This window comes from Artemia sp. Qi Xiang Cuo, chromosome 9 (genome assembly GCF_049724085.1).
Source record: "Artemia sp. Qi Xiang Cuo chromosome 9, ASM4972408v1, whole genome shotgun sequence".
Taxonomy (NCBI): Eukaryota; Metazoa; Arthropoda; class Branchiopoda; order Anostraca; family Artemiidae; genus Artemia; species Artemia sp. Qi Xiang Cuo.
Genome location: NC_142802.1, coordinates 71,619,034 through 71,640,388, shown reverse-complemented (window position 1 = coordinate 71,640,388; position 21,355 = coordinate 71,619,034). Strand labels below are relative to the sequence as shown.

The following is a 21,355-nucleotide window of genomic DNA, read 5'->3' as shown; positions in this document are numbered from 1 at the left end:
AATGAATCTGATACTTAGATTTTGTCAATTTTATCCTATATTTTATCCTATGTATCCGAGAAAAGGATGCTGATATAGAATTTATTCACTCTGATACTTTGATTTTGTCAATTTTATCCGACATATCCGATAAAGGATGTTGTTCAATCATTTATTCATTCTGAAATTTAGATTTTGTCAATTTTATTTGATATATCTGACAAAGGATGTTGAAAAAAAAAACTATTCACTCTGACACTTAGATTCTGTGAATTTAATCGATGTATCTGACAGAGATGTTGATAAATAAAATTTATTCACTCTAACACTTAGATTTTGTCAACTTTTTCCTATGTATCCGAGAAATGGATGTTGATATAGAATTTAATCACTCTTATACTTAGATTTGTTGGTGATTGGCACCAACATGGGTTGAGTGTCTTAATCGATTGGGAGCGGAGTGTCTTAGAGTACTTATAGTGCTGTACTGTGGGCCAAATTCCTAGCGAAAAACCCGAGTGTATGACTTGAAATGAAAATTTTTAACGAGAAATGGATGAAAAGTGTTTTGGGGGAGATGGGTTGATTGGCAGAAGGATGTCTTAGCGTAGTTATAGTGTGATAGTGGGGGGCGAGTTGCTAGCGAAAAACCCGTGTGGATGACTTGAAATAGAATTTTTTAACAAGAAATCTCTGAATACAATATTTTTGGAGGGATGGGGTGATGGGAGCGGGGTGTCTTAGAGTACTTATAGTGTTGTACTGTGGGCCGAATTCCTAGCGAAAACCCCGAGTGGATGACTTGAAAATAAAATTTTTAACGAGAAATGGATGAAATGTGTTTTGGGGGAGATGGGTTGATTGGTAGAAGGATGTCTTAGAGTAGTTATAATGTGATAATGGGGGGGGGGGGCGAGTTGCTAGCGAAAACCCGTGTGGATGACTTGAAATAAAAATTTTTAACATGAAATCTCTGAAAAGTGTTTTGGGAGAGATGGGTTGATTGGCAGAAGGATCTCTTAGCGTAGCTATAGTGTGATAGTTGGGGGCGAGTTGCTAGCGAAAAACCCTTGTGGATGACTTGAAATAAGATTTTTTAACAAGAAATCTGAATAAAATATTTTTGGAGGGATGGGGTGATCGGAGCGGGGTGTTTTAGAGTACTGATAGTGCTGTACTGTGGGACGAATTGCTAGCGAAAAACCCGAGTGGATGACTTGAAAATAAATTTTTTTAACAAGAAATCTGAAAAAATATTTTTTTTTTTGGGGGGGGGGGGGATGGGTTGATGGTAGAAGGATCTCTTAGAGTACTTATAGTTTGATAGTGGGGGGCGAGTTGCTAGCGAAAAGTGTTCTTGGGGGAGATGGCTTGATGGCAGAAGGATGTCTTAGCGTAGTTATAGTGTGATAGTGGGGGGGGGGGGGCGAATTGCTAGCGAAAATCCCAAATGAAACCCAGTTCTTGACCGTAAACTCTAATTTTTTGTAAGAAAATTATGGAAAATACTATTCTCTGGTTCAAATGTGAAACTTAAGTCTATTTTTGGATCGAAAAATAAAACTATTTCCGTAAAATATTAGCTAATAAGGGTTTTTTGATCGTAAACTCTAGTTTTTTGTAAGAAAATTATGGAAAATACAATTCGTTGGCTCATAGGTGAAACTTAAGTCCAGTCATAGATCGAAAAATAAAACTATTTCCGTAAAATCTGAGCTAATAAGGGTTTTTGACCGTAAACTCTAGTTTATTGTAAGAAAATTATGGATAATACAATTCGTTGGCTCATATGTGAAACTTAAGTCCAGTTATGGATCGAAAAATAAACTATTTCTATAAAATCTGAGCTAATAAGGGTCTTTGACCGTAAATTCTAGTTTTTTGTAAGAAAATTATGAAAAATACAATTCGTTGGCTCATAGGTGAAACATTAAGTCCAGTTATGGATCGAAAAATAAACTATTTCTGTAAAATCTGAGCTAATAAGGGTTTTTGGCCGCAAACTCTAGTTATTTGTAAGAAAATTATGGAAAATACAATTCTCTGGTTCAATTATGAAACTTAAGTCCATTTTTGGATCGAAAAATAAAAATATTTTCGTAAAATCTGAGCTAATAAGGATTTTTGACCGTAAACTCTAGTTTTTTGTAAGAAAATTATGGAAAATACAATTCTCTGGTTCAAATGTGAAACTTTAGTCCAATTTTTGGATCGAAAAATAAAACTATTTCCGTAAAATCTGAGCTAATAAGGGTTTTTGACCATAAACTCTAGTTTCTTGTAAGAAAATTATTGAAAATACAATTCTCTGGTTCAAATGTGAAACTTAAGTTCAGTTTTGGATACTCATAATGATTAGGATTGATGGTTCTAATTCAATTTTTTTTTCTTAAAAACAAACTTTTTTTTTAAACTTCGAAATTATTCAACTTTTTTTTGTACGTATCTTAAAATGACAAAATATAATCACGGCTCTAACAATTGTGTTCTATGATTGCTCAGAGACACGATGTGGCTTTCCCACTGGTATTCTATGTCCGGTTATCGACACTACCTAGTCTATCGCATGTATTAAATCAGTATTTTTTACGCAGTGGCACGATAAACACATGTCATATCTTTAAAAAAAAGTGAAGATGGAGCATTTTAATAAAGTGTGTTGACTTGACAATGTTATTGTAGCATTGAATGCCGACAAGGAGAAGTATTTAAACTATGAAACAAGTACAAGTGGTAGCACTATTGGAAATGTATGCATGCATTGTCATGACAGTAAGGAATTAAATTTTTTTGGAATACCGAAAAAATTCAACTCTTATGTTGGTGGTTATGCGAGATTTAGATCTCCAGAGATGATCGCACTCAAAGAGAATCTCAACATAAAAATAATCGTTGATGATAGAGGACAACTCCATGCTACTGTTGCAGCTAACACATTACCTACTGATACAACCAATCGTCAGCTTTCGGGTATTAGCATTCAACGAAAGGTCAATAAAAGAAAGGCCTACTCTTCTACTAATATCGTAAACCATATCTTGTCTACGTGCCGAAACTGTTACCAGTGTAAAAATAATGTGATAATAGACAGTGAAATTGCCAGAAAAATAAAAAGGGCATTGTCAGAAAATATCACTATAGAATATAAAGATGAATCGATGAAAAACAAAGCACCAGCAAACGTTACTGCCATTGATCAAATTGCCAGAAAAATAAAAATGGCATTGTCAAAAAATATTACTATGAAATGGAACAATTAATCGCTGAAAAACAAAGCACAAGCAAAAGTTGCTACTATTGCTAAAAAATTTAATGAACAAAATTATACCAAGGACAAAAAGCATATTGCGCCTGTTGATGTCACATCAGTAAAATTCATGTAGGACCCAAATTGGAGTAATAATTATTCTAATGATTACGAACTAAGAGAAGACAATAGCTACAATATCAAGAGAGAACATGGTGAACTATTTTATGGAACAGATTCAAAATGTCCAAAGTTAATCATTGATATTAATAATGTATCATGATATATTTTTGTATTAATATTCTACATAGCCTTATTTCATTAAAAATATATTATGCACTACATTGTTATGTGTTCATTATTTTTTAGAGTAAGCTAGCCTATCAAACGTTTAGAATGTCTATTAAAACATCAGAGATGTAAGAAAAGGAATTTGCATACATCTATTGTCAGACACATGGGATAACATTGACAAAATCTAGGTATCAGAATGAATAAATTCTTTATCAACATCTGTTGTTGGATATGTCATTATGAAAAAATTGTAAGTAAGTAAGTAAGTAAGTAACAAACTCTTTCTTGAATTCACCTCTTGGATACACAGTACAGAAATTTTGTTCAGGAAATTATGAAAAAAAATTGAACAAATTTGGTATTAACATTCATTATCGATTGATGTCGCTTCCCAGATACACAATACAGCAATTCCACAAAATATAAGTATAGGGGTGATTAAATTCTATATCAACATCCATTTCTCGGATACATAGGAAAAAGTTGACACAATCTAAGTGTTAGAGTGAATAAATTTTATTTATCAACATCTTGTCAGATACATCGATTAAATTCACAGAATCTAAGTGTCAGAGTGAATAGTTTTTTTTTATCAACATCCTTTGTCAGATATATCAAATAAAATTGACAAAATCTAAATTTCAGAATGAATAAATGATTGAACAACATCCTTCATCGGATATGTCGCATAAAGTTGACAAAATCTAAGTATCAGAGTGACTAAATTCTATATCAGCATCCTTTTCTCGGATACATAGGATAAAATATCGGATAAAATTGACAAAATCTAAGTATAAGATTGATTAAATTCTATGTCAACATCCATTTCTCAGGTACATGGGATAATATTGACAAAATCTAGGTATCAGAATGAATAAATTCTTTATCAACATCCGTTGTTGGATATGTCATTATGAAAAAATTGTAAGTAAACAAGCAAGTAAGTAAGTAACAAACTTTCTTGAATTCACCTCTTGGATACACAATATAGAAATTTAATTCAGGAAATTATGAAAAAAAAATTGAACAAATTCTTTACTAACATTCATTATCGATTGAAGTCGCTTCCTAGACAAACAATACAGCAATTTCACAAAATATAAGTATAAGAGTGAAATTTTATTTCAAGTCATCGACACGGGTTTTTCGCTTGCAACTCGCCCCCCACTATCACACTATAGCTACGCTAACAGATCCTTCTGCCAATCAACCCATCTCTCCCAAAACCCTTTTCAGAGATTTCATGTTAAAATTTTTTATTTCAAGTCATCCACACGGGTTTTTGGCTAGCAACTCGCCCCCCCACTATCACATTATACCTACTCTAAGACATCCTTCTACCAATCAACCCATCTCCCCCAAAACACATTCCATCCATTTCTCGTTAAAAATTTATTTTCAAGTCATCCACTCGGGTTTTTCGCTAGCAATTCGGCCCACAGTACAGCACTATAAGTACTCTAAGACACCCCGCTCCCATCACCCCATCCCTCCAAAAATATTTTATTCAGAGATTTCTTGTTAAAAATTTTTATTTCAAGTCATCCACACGGGGTTTTCGCTAGCAATTCGGCCCACAGTACAGCACTATAAGTACTCTAAGACACTCCGCTCCCATCACCCCCCCCCCCCCAAAAAAAAAATATTTTTTCATACTTCTTGTTAAAAATTTTATTTTCAAGTCATCCACTCGGGATTTTCGCTAGAAATTCGGCCCACAGTAAAGCACTTTAAGTACTATTAGACACCCACCCCATCCCTCCAAAAATATTTTATTCAGAGATTTCTTGTTAAAAATTTTTATTTCAAGTCATCCACACGGGTTTTTCGCTAGGAATTCGGCCCAGAGTACAGCACTATAAGTACTCTAAGACACTCCGCTCCCATCACCCCCCCCCCCCCAAAATATATTTTTTCATATTTCTTGTTAAAAATTTTATTTTCAAGTCATCCACTCGAGTTTTCCGCTCGGAATTAGGCCCACAGTACAGCACTATAAGTACTCTTAGACATCCCACTCCCATCACCCCATCCCCCCAAAAATATTTTATTCAAAGATTTCTTGTTAAAAATTTTTATTTCAAGTCATCAACAAGGGTTTTTCGCTAGCAACTCGGCCCACAGTACAGCACTATAAGTACTCTAAGACACTCCACCCCCATCACCCCCCCCAAAAAAAAACATTTTTTCTAGCAACTCACCCCCCCACTATCACACTATAAATACGCCAAGACATCCTTCTGCCAATCAACCCATCTCCCCCAAAACACTTTTCAACCATTTTTCGTTAAATTTTTTTATTTCAAGTCATACACTCGGGGTTTTCGCTAGGAATTCGGCCCACAGTACAGCACTATAATTACTCTAATACACTCCGCTCCCATCACCCCCCCCCCCCAAAAAAAAAAAAAAAATTTCAGAGATTTCTTGTTAAAATTTTTTATTTCAAGTCATCCACACGGGTTTTTCGCTAGCAATTCGGCTCACAGTACAGCACTATAAGTACCCTAAGACACTCCCCTCCCATCACCCCCCCCCCCCAAAAAAAAAATCAGAGATTTCTTGTTAAAATTTTTTATTTCAAGTCATCTACATGGGTTTTTCGCTAGCAACTCGCCCCCCAATATCACACTATAACTACGCTAATACATCCTTCTGCCAATCAACCCATATCCCCTAAAGCAGTTTTCAGCCATTTCTCGTTAAAAATTTTTATTTCAAGTCATCCACTCGGGTTTTTCGCTAGGAATTCGGCCCACAGTACAGCACTATAAGTACTCTAAGACACCCCGCTCCCATCACCCTACCACTTGTGTATTATACATAACACATCGAAGAAGTAAAGCTATCCGTTATTAAAATTCTTTTCTTGCCATCTACATCTCTCTTAGTATCAACTTTTTAGTAAAGTATAACGTTGAACTCTATTTTAAATTGACAACACTGTTCAAACATCACTTGTGTATTATACAGTACACATCGAAGGAGTAAAGCTAGGTCAAGTCATAAGACCATCCCTTTTTTTCTCCACCTTCATACGATCCAATTCGCAAATGTTATCTAGCTCTGTTTTTTCCCTATTATTCAAATAAGATCGTTCGTACAGTTCAATTCGCAAATGCTAAACCCTTTTTTGTCTCCACCTTCATAGGATCCAATTCGCAAATGCTATCTACCGACACATTCATATCAAACTATTCTTGGCTAAAGGCAATTGTCCAAAAAAATCAGAAACCGCTCTTGATAGCACATACTTCAAAGAAATGGAACTCAAAACATGTTGGACCACTTTATTGGTTTACCAGCTTTTTTAGATTGTGCATCTCAGACTGTAGTGTCTTAGGCGTGGGTTTTCTTGTCCCTTTGATACTGTATACACTATCACTACTGACCTGATAGTTTTTCTGGGTCTATAGTAAGTGTAAATGTTATTTTTCTTAGATTTTTTGAAATGTGGTCTGAAACCCCTTTAACGTATGGGAGACCAAGATAAACTGAATTTTCCCTTTGCTTTGTTTTATGTGTAACTATCTGATAATCTTTTAATGCGTTTTGCAATTATACAATTTATTAAACTAATTGGATAACCATTCCCAAATAAAATATTGCCCTTTCTTCAAGGTCTTCCATGAAGATATCAGCCTGTATTGGTGAAAAGGGGATGCTCAAGGAGAGCCCGTATTTCTGTTTATAAGAAATGCCTCTATAATAGAAGTGAAAAGAAGTTCTGTTACAAAGCGAGGTAAGCGAAAGAAGTGTCTGATTCGAAAGAGTAGATTTTTCTGATATAGATGGGTTAGAAATTAAGTTCATGCTCCAAAATCAGTTCGGCCTTTTGAGAATCACAATTGGTATACATCGAATCTACATCAAAACTGCCAAACTTTGTATTTGTTTTAACCGAAACTTATTTTACCTAGGAAATGAAATAAGCAAAATATTTAATACAGGATTTTTGAGCCCGAATTAGGGGGTGAAATAAAACTGATAGAAATTGCCCTATTTTTGCTGTAGGAGTATTAAAAGAAAAAACAATGGGTCGAAGTGGATTACCGGGCTTATGAACATTAGGAAGACCATAAAAGCGAAGGGACGTGCACCCGCGAGGGTAAACCTTTTGTAAAATTGATCTGTGATGTCACCTTTTCCTTTTAAATAAGAAAGCTCTTTTCGAACTTCCTGGACAAATTTTTCTGTGGGATCGGTAGCTAATTGTTCATATGTGTTAGAATCATTTAAAATTTCTCTGACTTTTTTGTCGTAATCATCGGAATCTAATACAACAACAGTATTGCCTTTATCGGCTTTCGTAATAATCCTGGAATGATCTTCATGTAGAGCGTATAAGACCAAGTGTTCATTTTTACTAATTTTTTTTAAATTTGGATTATTAACAGAAGGTGAATCTAACAATGTTTCAACAAAATGTGCTCTAACCTCAGCAATCTCCGCACGAGAGTAATGAAGTGCCCCCTCTTTGTTCGTGATAATTTCACTATAAGGTATTTTCGAAGGGGCTACTGAAAATTTCAATCCTTTCGGCAGAACCTGATTTTGCTCTGTTGTAAGGGGCGTGGAGCTGACATTTCTTATCTAAAAGGAAAAGGTGAAATCATACATCAATTACACAAAAGGTTTTACCCACGTGGGTGCACGTCCCCTCGCTTTTATGGTCTTCCTAAAGTTCATAAGCCCGGTAATCCCCTCCCAACCATTGTTTCTTCTTTTAATTCTCCTACAGCAAAAATAGGGAAATTCTTATCAGTTGTATTTCGCACACTAATTCAGGATCAAAAATCCTATATTAAAAATTCCGCTGATTCGTTTCCAAGGTAAAGCAAGTTTCGGTTAAACCAAATACAAGAATTGGCAGTTTTGATGCAGATTCAATGTATACCAATTGTGATCCTCAAAAGGTCGAACTGATTTTGGAGCATAAACTTAATTCTAACCCATCTATAATAGAAAAATCTACTCTTTCGAATCAGACACTTCTTTCACTTACAGCCCTTTGTAACAGAACTTCTTTCGACAGAAATACCCCGTATTCGACAGAAATACGGGCTTTCCATGGGTGCCCCCCTTTCACCAAAACAGGATGATATCGTCATGGAAGACCTTGAACAAAGGGCTATTTTGCAAAGTTTTTGTAAACCTGTTTTTTGGGTTCGTTTTAAAGATGATATTTCTAATTCGTCGGAGCATAGTGACTAGTCTCTGGGGTCTTTTCTTCACTTTTTCAACTCCTTGGATCCAAAACTTAAATTTACTCAGGTATCAGAGGTAGAGAGGCGTCTTCCTTTCTTAGATGTTCTGGTGCACCGAAATGATACATGTTTCGAGTTTGGTGTCTATAGGAAACCCACACATAATGACCGTTACTTAAATTATTCCTCTAATCATTCTCCTGCTGTGAAAAGAGGAGTTGTCACTTCTCTAGTTGATAGAGCATTGAAAGTTTGTTCAACACGCTTCTTGGATTTAGAGGTCAACCACCTTAGAGATATTTTATTTGGGAATGATTATCCAATTAGTTTAATAAATTCTGTAATTGCAAAACGCATTAAAAGATTATCAGATAGTTACACAGAAAACACAAATCAAAGGGAAAATTCAGTTTATCTGGGTCTCCCATGCGTTAAAGAGGTTTCAGACTACATTTCAAAAAAATCTAAGAAAAATAACATTTACACTTACTATAGACCCAGAAAAACCATCAGGTCCCAAATTTATCAAGGTAAAGACCCTGTCCCGATAGGCGAAAACTCCGGTGTCTACAGAATTCCTTGTTCGTGTGGTCTTTGGTATATCGGAAGGACTGATCAGCGGCTCACGGATAGATTAACTCAGCACTCTAGTTCAGTTAATAATAGCCTACACTTAAAAAGCGGAAAAAAACAGAAAATTTTGACTCTGCCCTTGCAGAACACATTTTTGAAAAATAATTAAAATCCGAAATCAGATGACATAGTTCTCCAACTTGTTTAATTGCTGGTTCGTTTTGTTTTTGAGTGAATAAATGGTCTTCTTTTCTTTTATTTCTCTGTTGTTCACTAGTATCCGTCGATGGCAGTTCATAATTTTTTGGATTTTGTGCAACGCAGATATTGGCGAATAACTCGCTTTTATGGTTGTTAGGTATTTGGTTTTAATTCTCATAATTTTTGGCTATTATTGAATTTTATTCATCTTTTAAGTTTTTGTTTTTTTTGGGTCTTTTCACATTGACTTTCCGCGTTTTTTTTTTTTTTTTTTTTTTTTTTTTTTTTTTTTTTTCTTTGGCACTTTCCTTGGATACATTATTTCGTTTCGCGCTGAAGAAGAGAGGCGTTTGTCCTATCGAAATATTCGCTTTGGTGTGTTTTTCAGTATTTTCATTTGGCCTTTAAAAACCCCGTTTTTGCTCGTTTTTCTTTCTTTAATGTATATTGGTAGTGTAGCCAAAAAGTATAAATCAGGTAAAGCCTTTTGAATTATTTTTTTAGGAGAAAAGAGTTCCTTAGCACACCCAACTTCCAAATCCTTCTTCTTGATAGAATACATTCTTACTTTTTTGAAGGATAGTCGACTAATGGTTGCACAACATTAGCTTTAAATTTTCTTCCATCACATCTTGGAGTAATCAAGGATTTTGCCATCCCGTAGGCTCACTCCGTACTTGTGATTGCATACTAAATGGATCCTCTTAGTTATTGTGGCTAGTTTGTTTAATTTGTTGGATTATTTCATATTCGAGTGGAAGACTCAGGAGCCTCCTGAGTCTTCTACTCAGGAGTCACCACCTGAGTCACCTCAGGACTCAGGAGCCTCCTGAGTCACCACCAAGCCATATTTCAATGGCTTGGTGGTGTACTACATCTTGTCCAATATCTTCTTGAATGCTTGAGCAGATGCTACAGTGATTACATTTTCTGAAAGTTTTATTCTACAAGCTAACATTCCCGATTTTATAAAAGTTATTATAAGCCCTTGCACAGGACGTTTTAAAGAAATTTTCATGCATTTGAAGATAGATTTTATTCGTATAAACATTAAGAAAGTTGCAGTAACTCTGTATTAACTTCATCACATAACAATGCTGTTTTTAATATTTCTCTTTAATCATTATAAATTATGTAAGTTTTTATGTTCTTTGTAGGACTTGACAGCATCACTTTTTAAGTCAGCAATGTCAAATCCAGCTGATAAAGAGATTGATCTGAATGATGATGAAAGTCCATCAGTAAACCAACCAACAGCACCCACCACTGCAGATAGACAAGAGCCTTTGAATCAGGTATGGCAGTTAAACTATTTGAATTTTTTGCTTCATCAGCTAGAGGATTCTTTCTACATGCTTACCTCCCAGATTGTTTTTTTTGTTATTGAAGAAATATGAAGAGTATTTCCCATCTATCTTTTGGAAAACCTCTTGGCTAAAAATCTTTTAGAAACACTTAACTAAAAAAAAAGTAAAAGCCTTAAACTATTTCAATTTCTGCTTTGATCCCAGAGTTAAAAGGTCCAGCATCTATGCTTATTTCCAGCATATATATATATATATATATATATATATATATATATATATATATATATATATATATATATATATATATATATATATATATATATATATATATATATATGAAGAGTTGATTTCTATCTAGATTTTGGAAAGATTGTGTCTTTATTTTCTGATGAATCACCAGTAGAATTTGATGATCGTAATTACAAGAAAAATGTTATTCTACAGTTATGTGTTATTTTCGAACATACAATATTCCCTTTTTTCCCCTTTTTTGAACCATCCGATTCCCTTTTTCTAACTGCTTTTTTTCTACCTTAGTCTAAAAAAGGTAAAACGCATGTTTTTTTCAGCTAAAGTTTATTCTAAACTCTAAGAAAGGATAGGTATTGGGATAGCTTATTCTAAAGGAATTTTGGTTAATTATTTTTGAAGAATGGAATAAGCAAAGACTCCATTTTGAAAAGATTCCTGCCAGCCTTAAGCCTCTTGGCTAAAAAGACTACTACTACTACTAACAACTCACCGCAGCACCAAGCCGCCTGAGGCCAACACAGCTACGCACGCTCCTCCTCCACCCCAATCTATTCAAAGCCTCCCTTTTTACACCCGCCCACGAACTTCTCATTTCCCTTAAATCTTTCTTTATGAAGTCCTCCCACCCCAGATGGGGACGACCTGCTTTTTGTTTAGCTCTAAATGGTTGGCCGAAAAGAACAATCTTCGGCAATCTGTCATCCTTCATCCGCACAACGTGCCCTAACCACCTCAGCCTTTCTTTCATTATAGCCCTAGAGAGCGGTATTGAATCACATTTTTCGTTTTGCCTATTGTTTGAAATACGGTCAGTCAGCCGGGTACCCAGAACAATCCTTAAGCAATTTCTCTGGAAAACATCTAGCAAATCTTCATCCGCTTTTCGGAGCGTCCATGCTTCAGTGCCATATTTGACCACTGTCATCACTGTAGCTTCTAATATTCTAATCTTGGTTTGCAGACTTATCTTCCTATTCTTCCCGACTTTTTTTTTAACTGTGAAAAAACACCCCGAGCCTTGGCTATTCTATTTTTAACATCTTCACTGCTCCCACCATCTTTACTAATAATACTACTAAGGTAAGTGTAACTGCCCACCTGATCAATCTTTTCATTACCCAACGTCACCTTTTCATCTTCACTTATTTGGCTAGCCTTAGTGACTTAGTCTTCTTAACATTAATTTTCAAACCTATTCTAGCACCCTGAACTCGCAAAACCTCTAAAACTTCATTCATTTTGCTCACACTTTCATCTAGGATGCTTAAATCATCAGCATAATCCAAGTCCAGAAGACTTTTCTTCCCCATTTGATTCCGTGGTCTCCCATTGCCTTTCCTGTGCTCCTTAAAACAAAGTACATCAAAATAATTCATATAGATGGGGATAGAACGCAACCCTTCTTAGCTCCTGATTCAATACGAAATCAGCTACTAACATCATTTCCTACCTTGACCGCAGCAGTGTTATTCTCGTGCATAGCGATAATCACTTTAATGTATTTATCTGGTATACCATACAAGGATAAAACCTTTACTAAAGCTCTTCTTTCAACAGAATCGAACGCTTTCTCATAATCTATAAAACTGAGGACTAAAGGGGTTTGATAACTCAGGCATTTCCCAATTCTTACCCTAAGAGAGAAAATTTGGTTGACACATCCTCTACCTTTTCTAAAACCGCACTGCTCTTCTCTTAAAACATTGTCTACGGCATCTCTCAGTCTAAAAAGTATCGTATTACTAAGTAATTTGCTACCTACAGAGACCAGACTAATGCCTCGATAATTACCACACTCACTTTTATCACCTTTCTTATAAAGTGGCTTAATTAAGGTTTTCCTAAAATCGTTAGGTACTTCCCCTTTTTTAAAAATCATAATCATAATCTTCAATAACTTATTTCTAACCCCAAAGCCACCATATTTAAGAAACTCATTTACCACCCTATCAGCACCTGGAGCCTTATTATTCTTTAATCCTTTTAGGTCTGTTGCTAATTCCTCCTCACAAAACAAATCTTCCTTCACATCCAAGGTATCACAAACTTTTTAATTTTCCTCTATATTTTTTCTTGCAACTCTATCTCGGTTAAGCAAGTTCTCAAAATGTTCGGCCCATCTCTCTTTAGTTTTTTCCTTATCGCTAATTGCGACCCCATTCCTATCTTTAACTGGGACAAGTCAGGATTGACTACTCCCTCTCAATTTATTAACGAGTCAGCACAATATTTTACTAATATGCCGTATAGCTACATCTTCCAGATCCTCAGCAATTTTCACTTCACACCTCCTTAGTTCATATTTTAATGCTTTCTCCACTTTCTTTACATTTCTTGTTTTCATACGATCTATCACTCAGATAATTCTTGTACAAGTCCTTTCTCCTTTCTATTAAACATAAAGCTTTTTCACTAATATTCTTAGCTACAGTTCTAGCTTTCTTCCCTAATACACCTTCAGCAAACTTCACAAATTATTTTTCTAAAATTATTCCAACCATCTTCCACATTATCAAATTTTAAACTCTTAAGTTTAGTACTCAACTGTTCCTGGAAAGTTTCTCTCAAATTCTCATCCTGGAGTCTACCAGCATCATAACTTCCCGGGAGGTAGTTACCCTTCCGATATTTGAGCTTTAAATTAACCTCTGACCCTACCGGATGGTGATCTTTACTTTTAATATCAATAACGGCACTCCTATACACCCTAGTATCTTGTATTGATCCTGCCAGTCTTCGGTTTACTATAGCATAATCAATAAGGTTTGCTGGCATACCATCACGTGAATACCATGTTAACATATGAGCCATTTTATGACCAAACACCGTATTGGTTATAACTAGATTGTTATACCTACAAAATTGCAAAAGTCTGTATCCATTGCTGTTTTCTTTTCTTAGACCAAATTTACCTAGGCTGGGATACCATCTATCCCTATTTCTACCAACCTGGGCGTTAAAATCTCCCAGTAATAACATCATATTTTTACCTTGGACCCTGTCTATTTGCTCCTGTAACCCTGTAAGTAAAATTCATCTGAGTCACTGGTATTTCCGTCAGTCTGTTCTACAGGGCCGTATACAACTATAACTGATACCCTGCAATTTTTAGTCATAATATGAGCAATTAGTTATTCTTTTATTATTACCTTCCCAGTCTTAACAAGACTTAGCGGCTTCCTTATTCATCATGAGCCCTACTCCCTGTCTATGTACCCCATCCTTCCTGCCTGAGTAAACAATTTTTTTAATGTCGTAACATTCCAAGTTCCAATTTTCATGTTCTTTAAATCATTGAAATTATTTTGGCCTCAGGAAAAGCAATAATCCCGGATAACAGTTAATCACACATATTCTCAAGTATATACCGAAGCGCTTAAGCCGGCTTAGAACCGGACAGAAAAAAGTCCCTGGGACCTCCATGAATGGATGCTTTGTGTAATCCTGGGCCCATCTTGGTCACAATATGGTTTTCAGCACTTGGCGATGCTCTACTATCAAAAAGAGTCGAAATCCTGCACAGACAGTCTCAAGCCTATTACCTCCGACTCATCATATATTCATGCCTACAAATATTATGATACTACGGGGAGGCAACCCATAATAGATAAATTAGCTAGGAAGTGGTTTTTCAGCCCAAAGACGCCCATCAAAACATACCAAGCCCAGATGAATTGTCCATTAGTCAGAATCCCGTGCGAATGCTGTGTCGTTTACTCGGGACACGATGAATGGCCTGGGGGAGGCCAGATAAGCTGACGAGTCTCCTAAAACTTATTCTTCATTTTTCAACACATGCTTGGGCCAGAATTCGGTTTGTATATTTACCAAACTTCTATTCATTGCGGGTTCGAATCCTATTAATTCCCAAAACTAGCTGGATTTTGAACAAAATCCAAAGTTTCAGTATTTTGTTATCAAACAGTTTGTGGTAACGAACTGTAAGTAAGGAGCGACCCGGCTCAATGGTAACCGAAACTCTAGAAAACGGGTTTTAATACCAATAGATACATCAATAGAATTAGATTTCAATACTGATTTCAAATATATATTTTTCATCAAGTTTAGTGCTACCCATCAAAAGTTACGCGCCTGAGAAAATTTGGCTGATTTTCAAAAAAAGGAGGAAGGACCCCCTAAAAGATATAGAACCTTAATGAAAATCACACCATCATATTCAGCAAATCAGAGAACCCTACTGTAGAGGTTTCAAGCTCCTATCTATAAAAATGTGGAATTTAGTATTTTTTGCCAGAAGAAAGATCACGGATGCGTGTTTATTTGTTTTTTTTTTTTTCCAGGGGTGATCGTATCGAACCAGCTGTCCTAAAATATCGTGGGAGGGCTCATTGGAACGGAAATTAAAAGTTCTAGTGCCCTTTTTAAGTGACCAAAAAAAGGGCGGCTACTAGGCCCCCTCCCACGCTAATTTTTTTCCCAAAGTCACCCGATTAAAATTTTGAGATAGCCATTTTGTTCAGCATGGTCGAAAATATGATAAATATATCTTTTAGGATGACTTAATCCCCCGAAGTCCCCAGGGGGAGGGCTAAAAGTTATGAACTTTACCCAATGTTAACATATAGTATTGGTTATTGGGAAGTATACAGACGTTTTCAGGAGGGTTTTTTTCTGGTAGTGAGGGAGGGGGGTGGTGGGGTTGCGGGTTATTTTGGAGGATCTGTCCATGAAGGCAGTTTTCATGGGGGACGGGAAATTGCCAGGAAGGGGGCGCCGGACTTGCCAGCATGATTTATTGGTTATTGGGAAGTATACAGACATTTTCAGGAAGGATTTTTTCTAGAGGGGGGGGGGCTAGAGGAGGGGGGAACTCTGGAGAATATTTCCGTGGAGGATGTTTCTTTGGGGTAAGGGACATTTCTATGAAGGGGGCGCCGGATTTCCAAGCATTATTTAAAAAACAATCAGAAATTAAATAAATAAAAAAAAACAAGTTTTTTCAACTGAAAGTAAGAAGCAACATTAGAACTTAAAACGAACAGAAATTATAACGTATGTGAGGGGGTTCTCCCCCAAGTCAATACCTCTCTGTTTACGCTACAGTTTTTTTTTAGTGCTTTCAAAAGAGATATCTATTCTAATTAAACGGCCTTTGTGATTCAGGGGCACAGTTTATAGAATTATCCAGTAAGTTTATCGCAGATCATTTCTGGTCTTCATTCTCGGTGCGAACAAAAAGCTCCTCCCACTTATTTCTGCATTAGCGGGTTAGTGTGTATTCGTCGATCTATGAAAAATGGTTGCAAAGTGCGTTGTTTGTAATTGCGAAAGCAGAAAAAAAGTTGGTGAGTCTGCCAAGTGGTTTGCATGTGTTCCATCTCACAGGTATGACTTAATTTATACAAAAATTATTAATTAATCTATTATTTATATACAGTGTACTGAACTGTTTGGTCTATTTAGGATTCTTTAAAAAAGGGGGCGGGGGGTTGATGAAAGTTGTGAAAATAAGGAATTTTTTCTTCTTCTAATAACTGGTGGAGTAGGTGTGATGGTTTCAGGGGCGGATCCAGGATTTTCTTAGGGGGGGGGGCAAAAAAGGTTGATCCCAAAAAAATAAGTTAGGAGCAAGTTTAATTAATGCAAACTTGCCGTAATTAGGTAAATTACGCTACTTTAGACTACTATAGGGGGGCACCCCTCACCCCCCTCTCTGGATCCGCCACTAGATGGTTTATCATTTTTTTTTTCACGTCGTGATGTTTATTTTCTACGATATTTATTTTCTAGATAAGACTACTTTCGTTTTCAGTCAATGTTTTCATATGGAATGGGCAGACCTTTCCTGAACTTTAAACAATAAACACCTTTGTTTGAAAATCTTTGCACTTTGTGAATTTAGATAGCGATAAGGGTTCCTGATTGAGACCAATTTTAGGACTTGGATTCTAATTATTGGTTGCTGCGGTAAAAGTTGCCATAATATCCCTATCCAAGAAAATACCAAACGTCTGTTAAGAAGTGTTTTTCGTAAAACTCTTAGGGAACTTTCAGAAAATTTTATTTCTCCTGATCTTAAGTTTAATATGGCCTTTACTTTTCTTTAAAAAAAACTTTCTTTTTCGTAAAGTTTTCGTAGTATATATATATATATATATATATATATATATATATATATATATATATATATATATATATATATATATATATATATTTATATATATATATATATATATATATATATATATATATATATATATATATATATATATATATATATATATATATATATATATATATATATATATTTTCATGTATGTATTGGAATAAATTAATTTAAAAATAGTTTCTTCAAAAGTAGTGTTCCAACGTTGAAGCCAAGTTTCGCGTCCAAGAGAAATCTGACTTGTCTACCCGTGAAAAGATCTGATGCCGCTTATGTTTATATCTGCAAAAACGTTCTCTGGAGCACTCGCACCCCGGTCCGGGTTTTTATAATGGGTGAGATAGGGAATGATCATACTGCTAATTCTATAAACTGTGTTCAGGGGTTTGTGAATCAAATTTTTTTTAACTTTTAACGTAAAGAGCGTGGTATTGACTAAGGGGAGAACCCCCTCATATACGTAGTAACATATACGTAATAAAGAAAAACAATAAAAAAAAAACAAGCGATACGGCTCAATAGCAATCGAAACTTTTAAAAACGGAATTTTGATGTCAATAAATGTATCAAAAGAATGTGTTTATAATGTTGATTCTAAATATATAACTTTTATTAAGTTTAGTCTTACTCATCAAAGGCTACAAGCCTGAGAAAATTTATCTGATTTTTTAAAGAGGGGAGAAACATGCAGTACACGTGATAGAATTTTAATGAAAATCACATCGTCGGATTCAGAATATCAGAAATCCCTAATACACACGTTTCAAGATCATATCTGCAAAAATCTGCAACTTTGTATTTTTTGCCAGAAGAAAAATATACGAATATATAAGTTAGTTACTTAAGTTAATTTGTAAATTACGTCATAACCAAATTTTGAGACATCCATTTAGCAAAAGAAAAGTAAAATTTTTATGCAAATTTTGTTTACTTATTAAATGACGGTGAGCCAAAATAAAAGCTGCATTAACTAAAAAACGATCAGAAATTAAATAAAAAAAAACAAGTTTTTTAAACTGAAAGTAAGGAGCGACATTAAAACTTAAAACGAATATATATATATATATATATATATATATATATATATATATATATATATATATATATATATATATATATATATATATATATATATATATATATATATATTTTTTTTTTTTTTTTTTTTTTTTTATTATATATATATATATATATATATATATATATATATATGTATATATATATATGGTTTATTTGGTTTTTGGTTTAGACCAGGGCACTTCGTATTGAAAGAGTTGTCGTAGAAAGTTCAAAAAGGGCTCATTGGATTGGAAATTGAAAGGGCTAGTGCGCTATTTAATAGTCGAAAGTGATTTGAGGACAACTAATTTCCCAAAACATATCCAATCAAAATTTTGAGATGGCCATTTTGTTCAACGTAGGTGAAAGGTCCATAAATTATGTATTTGAAGATGACGACCCCCCCCCCTTACAGCCCTCAGGGCAAGGGCTATAAATTATGCTCTGGGAGCATATTTAATATAATAGATTGCTATTAGTCATAATCAAGCTCCTCAAGTCAAACGAGGGCCAAACTATATAAAAAGATGGTTCATTTGATTGGAAATGTTAAGTGCTAGTTACTTTTAAGAGTCAAACATAATGAAGAGCAACTAGACCCCCCCTTTCCCGCCTCCCTGACGTCCTCTGTTCCCGAAACACATTGAATTGAAATTGTGAGATAACTATTTTGTTACCAATGGTCCAACAAATCATATAACAACATCTTTTGGTTGGGCAAAATTCCCCAGAGCCTAAGGGTTGTAAGTTAGGCCCCGGGGCATATAAGGTTTTTATGGAACGGGTTGTTGTGTAAGCTTTGGATCGAATGGAGCTGATTTGATTGGAAGTCGGAAGTTTTAGTGCTCTTTTTAAGAGTCAAAAATTAATGGAGGGCAATCAGCCCCCCCAGCCTATCATTCCCCGAAACATATCCGATCGAAATTTTAAGGAATCTATTTTGTTCAGCCTTGTTGAAAGGTCCAGCTATTATGTCTTTAGGGTTGTCAGCCTCCCCACAGTCCTCAGAACTAGGGCTGTAAGCTAGGTAATTCGTTCATTGTTTACACACTGTATATGTTATTGAGAAAGGTATGCGTGTTTGAAGTTTACTTTGCAAGAAGACTAAGGCCATTCAGGTGAGCCTTTCAGAGAATGTTGAGGGGATTGTTGAACTAAATCAAAACACGTTATGTGTATAAGGATTATCCAAAGGGTGTAACTGAGGAATAAGTGAGTATATTAATTTGGAAAATTCAGGAAAAGATAAGGGATATGATCAAAAAGGCAATATCTCCATGCTACAAATACTACTACAACTACCACCACTACTACTACCAGACTACTCCATTTACAGTATTGAGGGGAAATTTGAATTAAGTCAAAAGACGCTACGTGCATGCAAATTGTCAAAACAGTTTATCTCAAGAAGTGATTTGGGTATTAAGTTGGAACTTCCAAAGAATGCTTAGAGGGGAAGATCATCAATGTATTTTTTTTTTTTTTGCGCCGCAGTAAAGAGCGATGTGGGTACAATGTAATATTTGTTTCTTTGTTTGGATTGTCTTAGACCAGGGCACTTCGTATCAAAGGAGTTGTCGTAGAAACTTTGAAAAGGGCTCATTCGATTGGAAATAGAAAGGGCTAGTGCCCTTTTTAATAGTCTAAAGTGATTGGGGGGCAACTTAACCCCTCTCCCATGTCCACTATTTCCCCAAACACATCCAATCAAAATTTTGAGATAGCCATTTTGTTCAACATGGTTGAAAGGTCAGGAAATTATGTCTTTGAGGATGACAACCCCCTCCCCAGGTCCTCAGGGCAAGGATTGTAAGTTATGCCCTGGGGGTATGTATGATGTCACAGGCAGCGCAATAGCGCTGCCTAAGTAAAGAGTAATGTGGGCACAATGTATTTTTTTTGTGTGTGTGTTTTTTGGTTTGTTTTAGACCAGGACAGTTTATATCGAAGGATTTGTCGTAGAAACTTCGGAAAGGGCTCATTCGATTTGAAATTGAAAGGGCTAGTGCCCTTTTTAATGGTCAAAGGTGATTGGGGGGCAAATAACAGCCCTTCCATGCCCACCATTTCCCCAAACACGTCCAATCAAAATTTTGAGATAGCCATATTATTCAGCGTAGTTAAAAGGTCCGGGAATTATGTCTTTGAGGATGACAACCCCCCACAGCCCTCGGGGCAAAGGTTGTAAGTTATGCCCTGGGGGCATATAAGGTTTATAGAGAAAGAGTGATCGTATAAACTCCGGAGGGGGCTCATTGGATTGGTAATCAGAAGTTCTAGTGCTCCTTTTAAGATTCAGAGTCCCACCCCCTCCTACACCTTGTATTTTCCCAAAATGCAGCTGATAGAAATTTTGAGATGGCCATTTGTTGTCGTATGAAATTCAAAAAACGCTAATTTGCTTGGCACTTTAAAGAGCTAGTGCCCTTTTTCATCATCGAAAGTGGATGGAGAGCAAATAACCGCCCTTACACGCTCGCCATTTTCCAAAACACATCCAATCAAAACTTTGAGATGATCATTTTGTTCAGCGTAGTTAAAAGATCCGGAAATTATGTCTTTGAGGGTGATAACCCCCCGCAGCCCTCGGTGTAAGGGTTGTAAACCATGCCCCGTGGGCATATAAGGTTTTTTATAGAAATGGTGGTTTTTTATAGAAAGGTGTTTTTTTATAAGTTTTTTTATAGAAAGTGATCGGAGAGTGGATACCCCCCCCCCCTCCACAGCTCTTTTTTTCCCAAAATGCATCTGATAAGACACTTTGACATGCGCATTTGTTGTCTTAGAAACTTCAAAAAAGGTTCATTCGATTGGAAATTGAAAGGGTCTTTTTTAACATTCAAAAGTGATTGGAAGGCAACAAGCCCCCCCCCTCCCCACGCCCATCAATACCCAAAATAAACATTATCAAAATTTTGAGATAGCCGTTATGTTTAGCGTAGTTGAAAGATCTGGTAATTATGTTTTTGAGGATTACATCCGCCTCCCACAGCCCTCATCCCAAGGGTTATAAGTTATGCCCCAAGGGCATTTAAGGTTTTACGGAAAGAGTGGTTGTATAAACTCCAGAGGAGGCTCATTGGATTCGAAATCAGATGTTCTAGTTCCC

The 21,355-nt window shown here is 35.7% G+C and overlaps 1 protein-coding gene across 1 annotated transcript in view; it reads left to right on the top strand.

Moving 5' to 3' along the window:
- Positions 1–21,355, top strand: part of Snx1 (sorting nexin 1) — a 122,374-nt gene that overhangs the window by 20,876 nt on the left and 80,143 nt on the right. Inside the window, 1 exon segment of the mRNA XM_089094857.1 lies at positions 10,659–10,796. Within this exon segment, the coding sequence (XP_088950983.1) occupies positions 10,659–10,796 (138 nt within the window).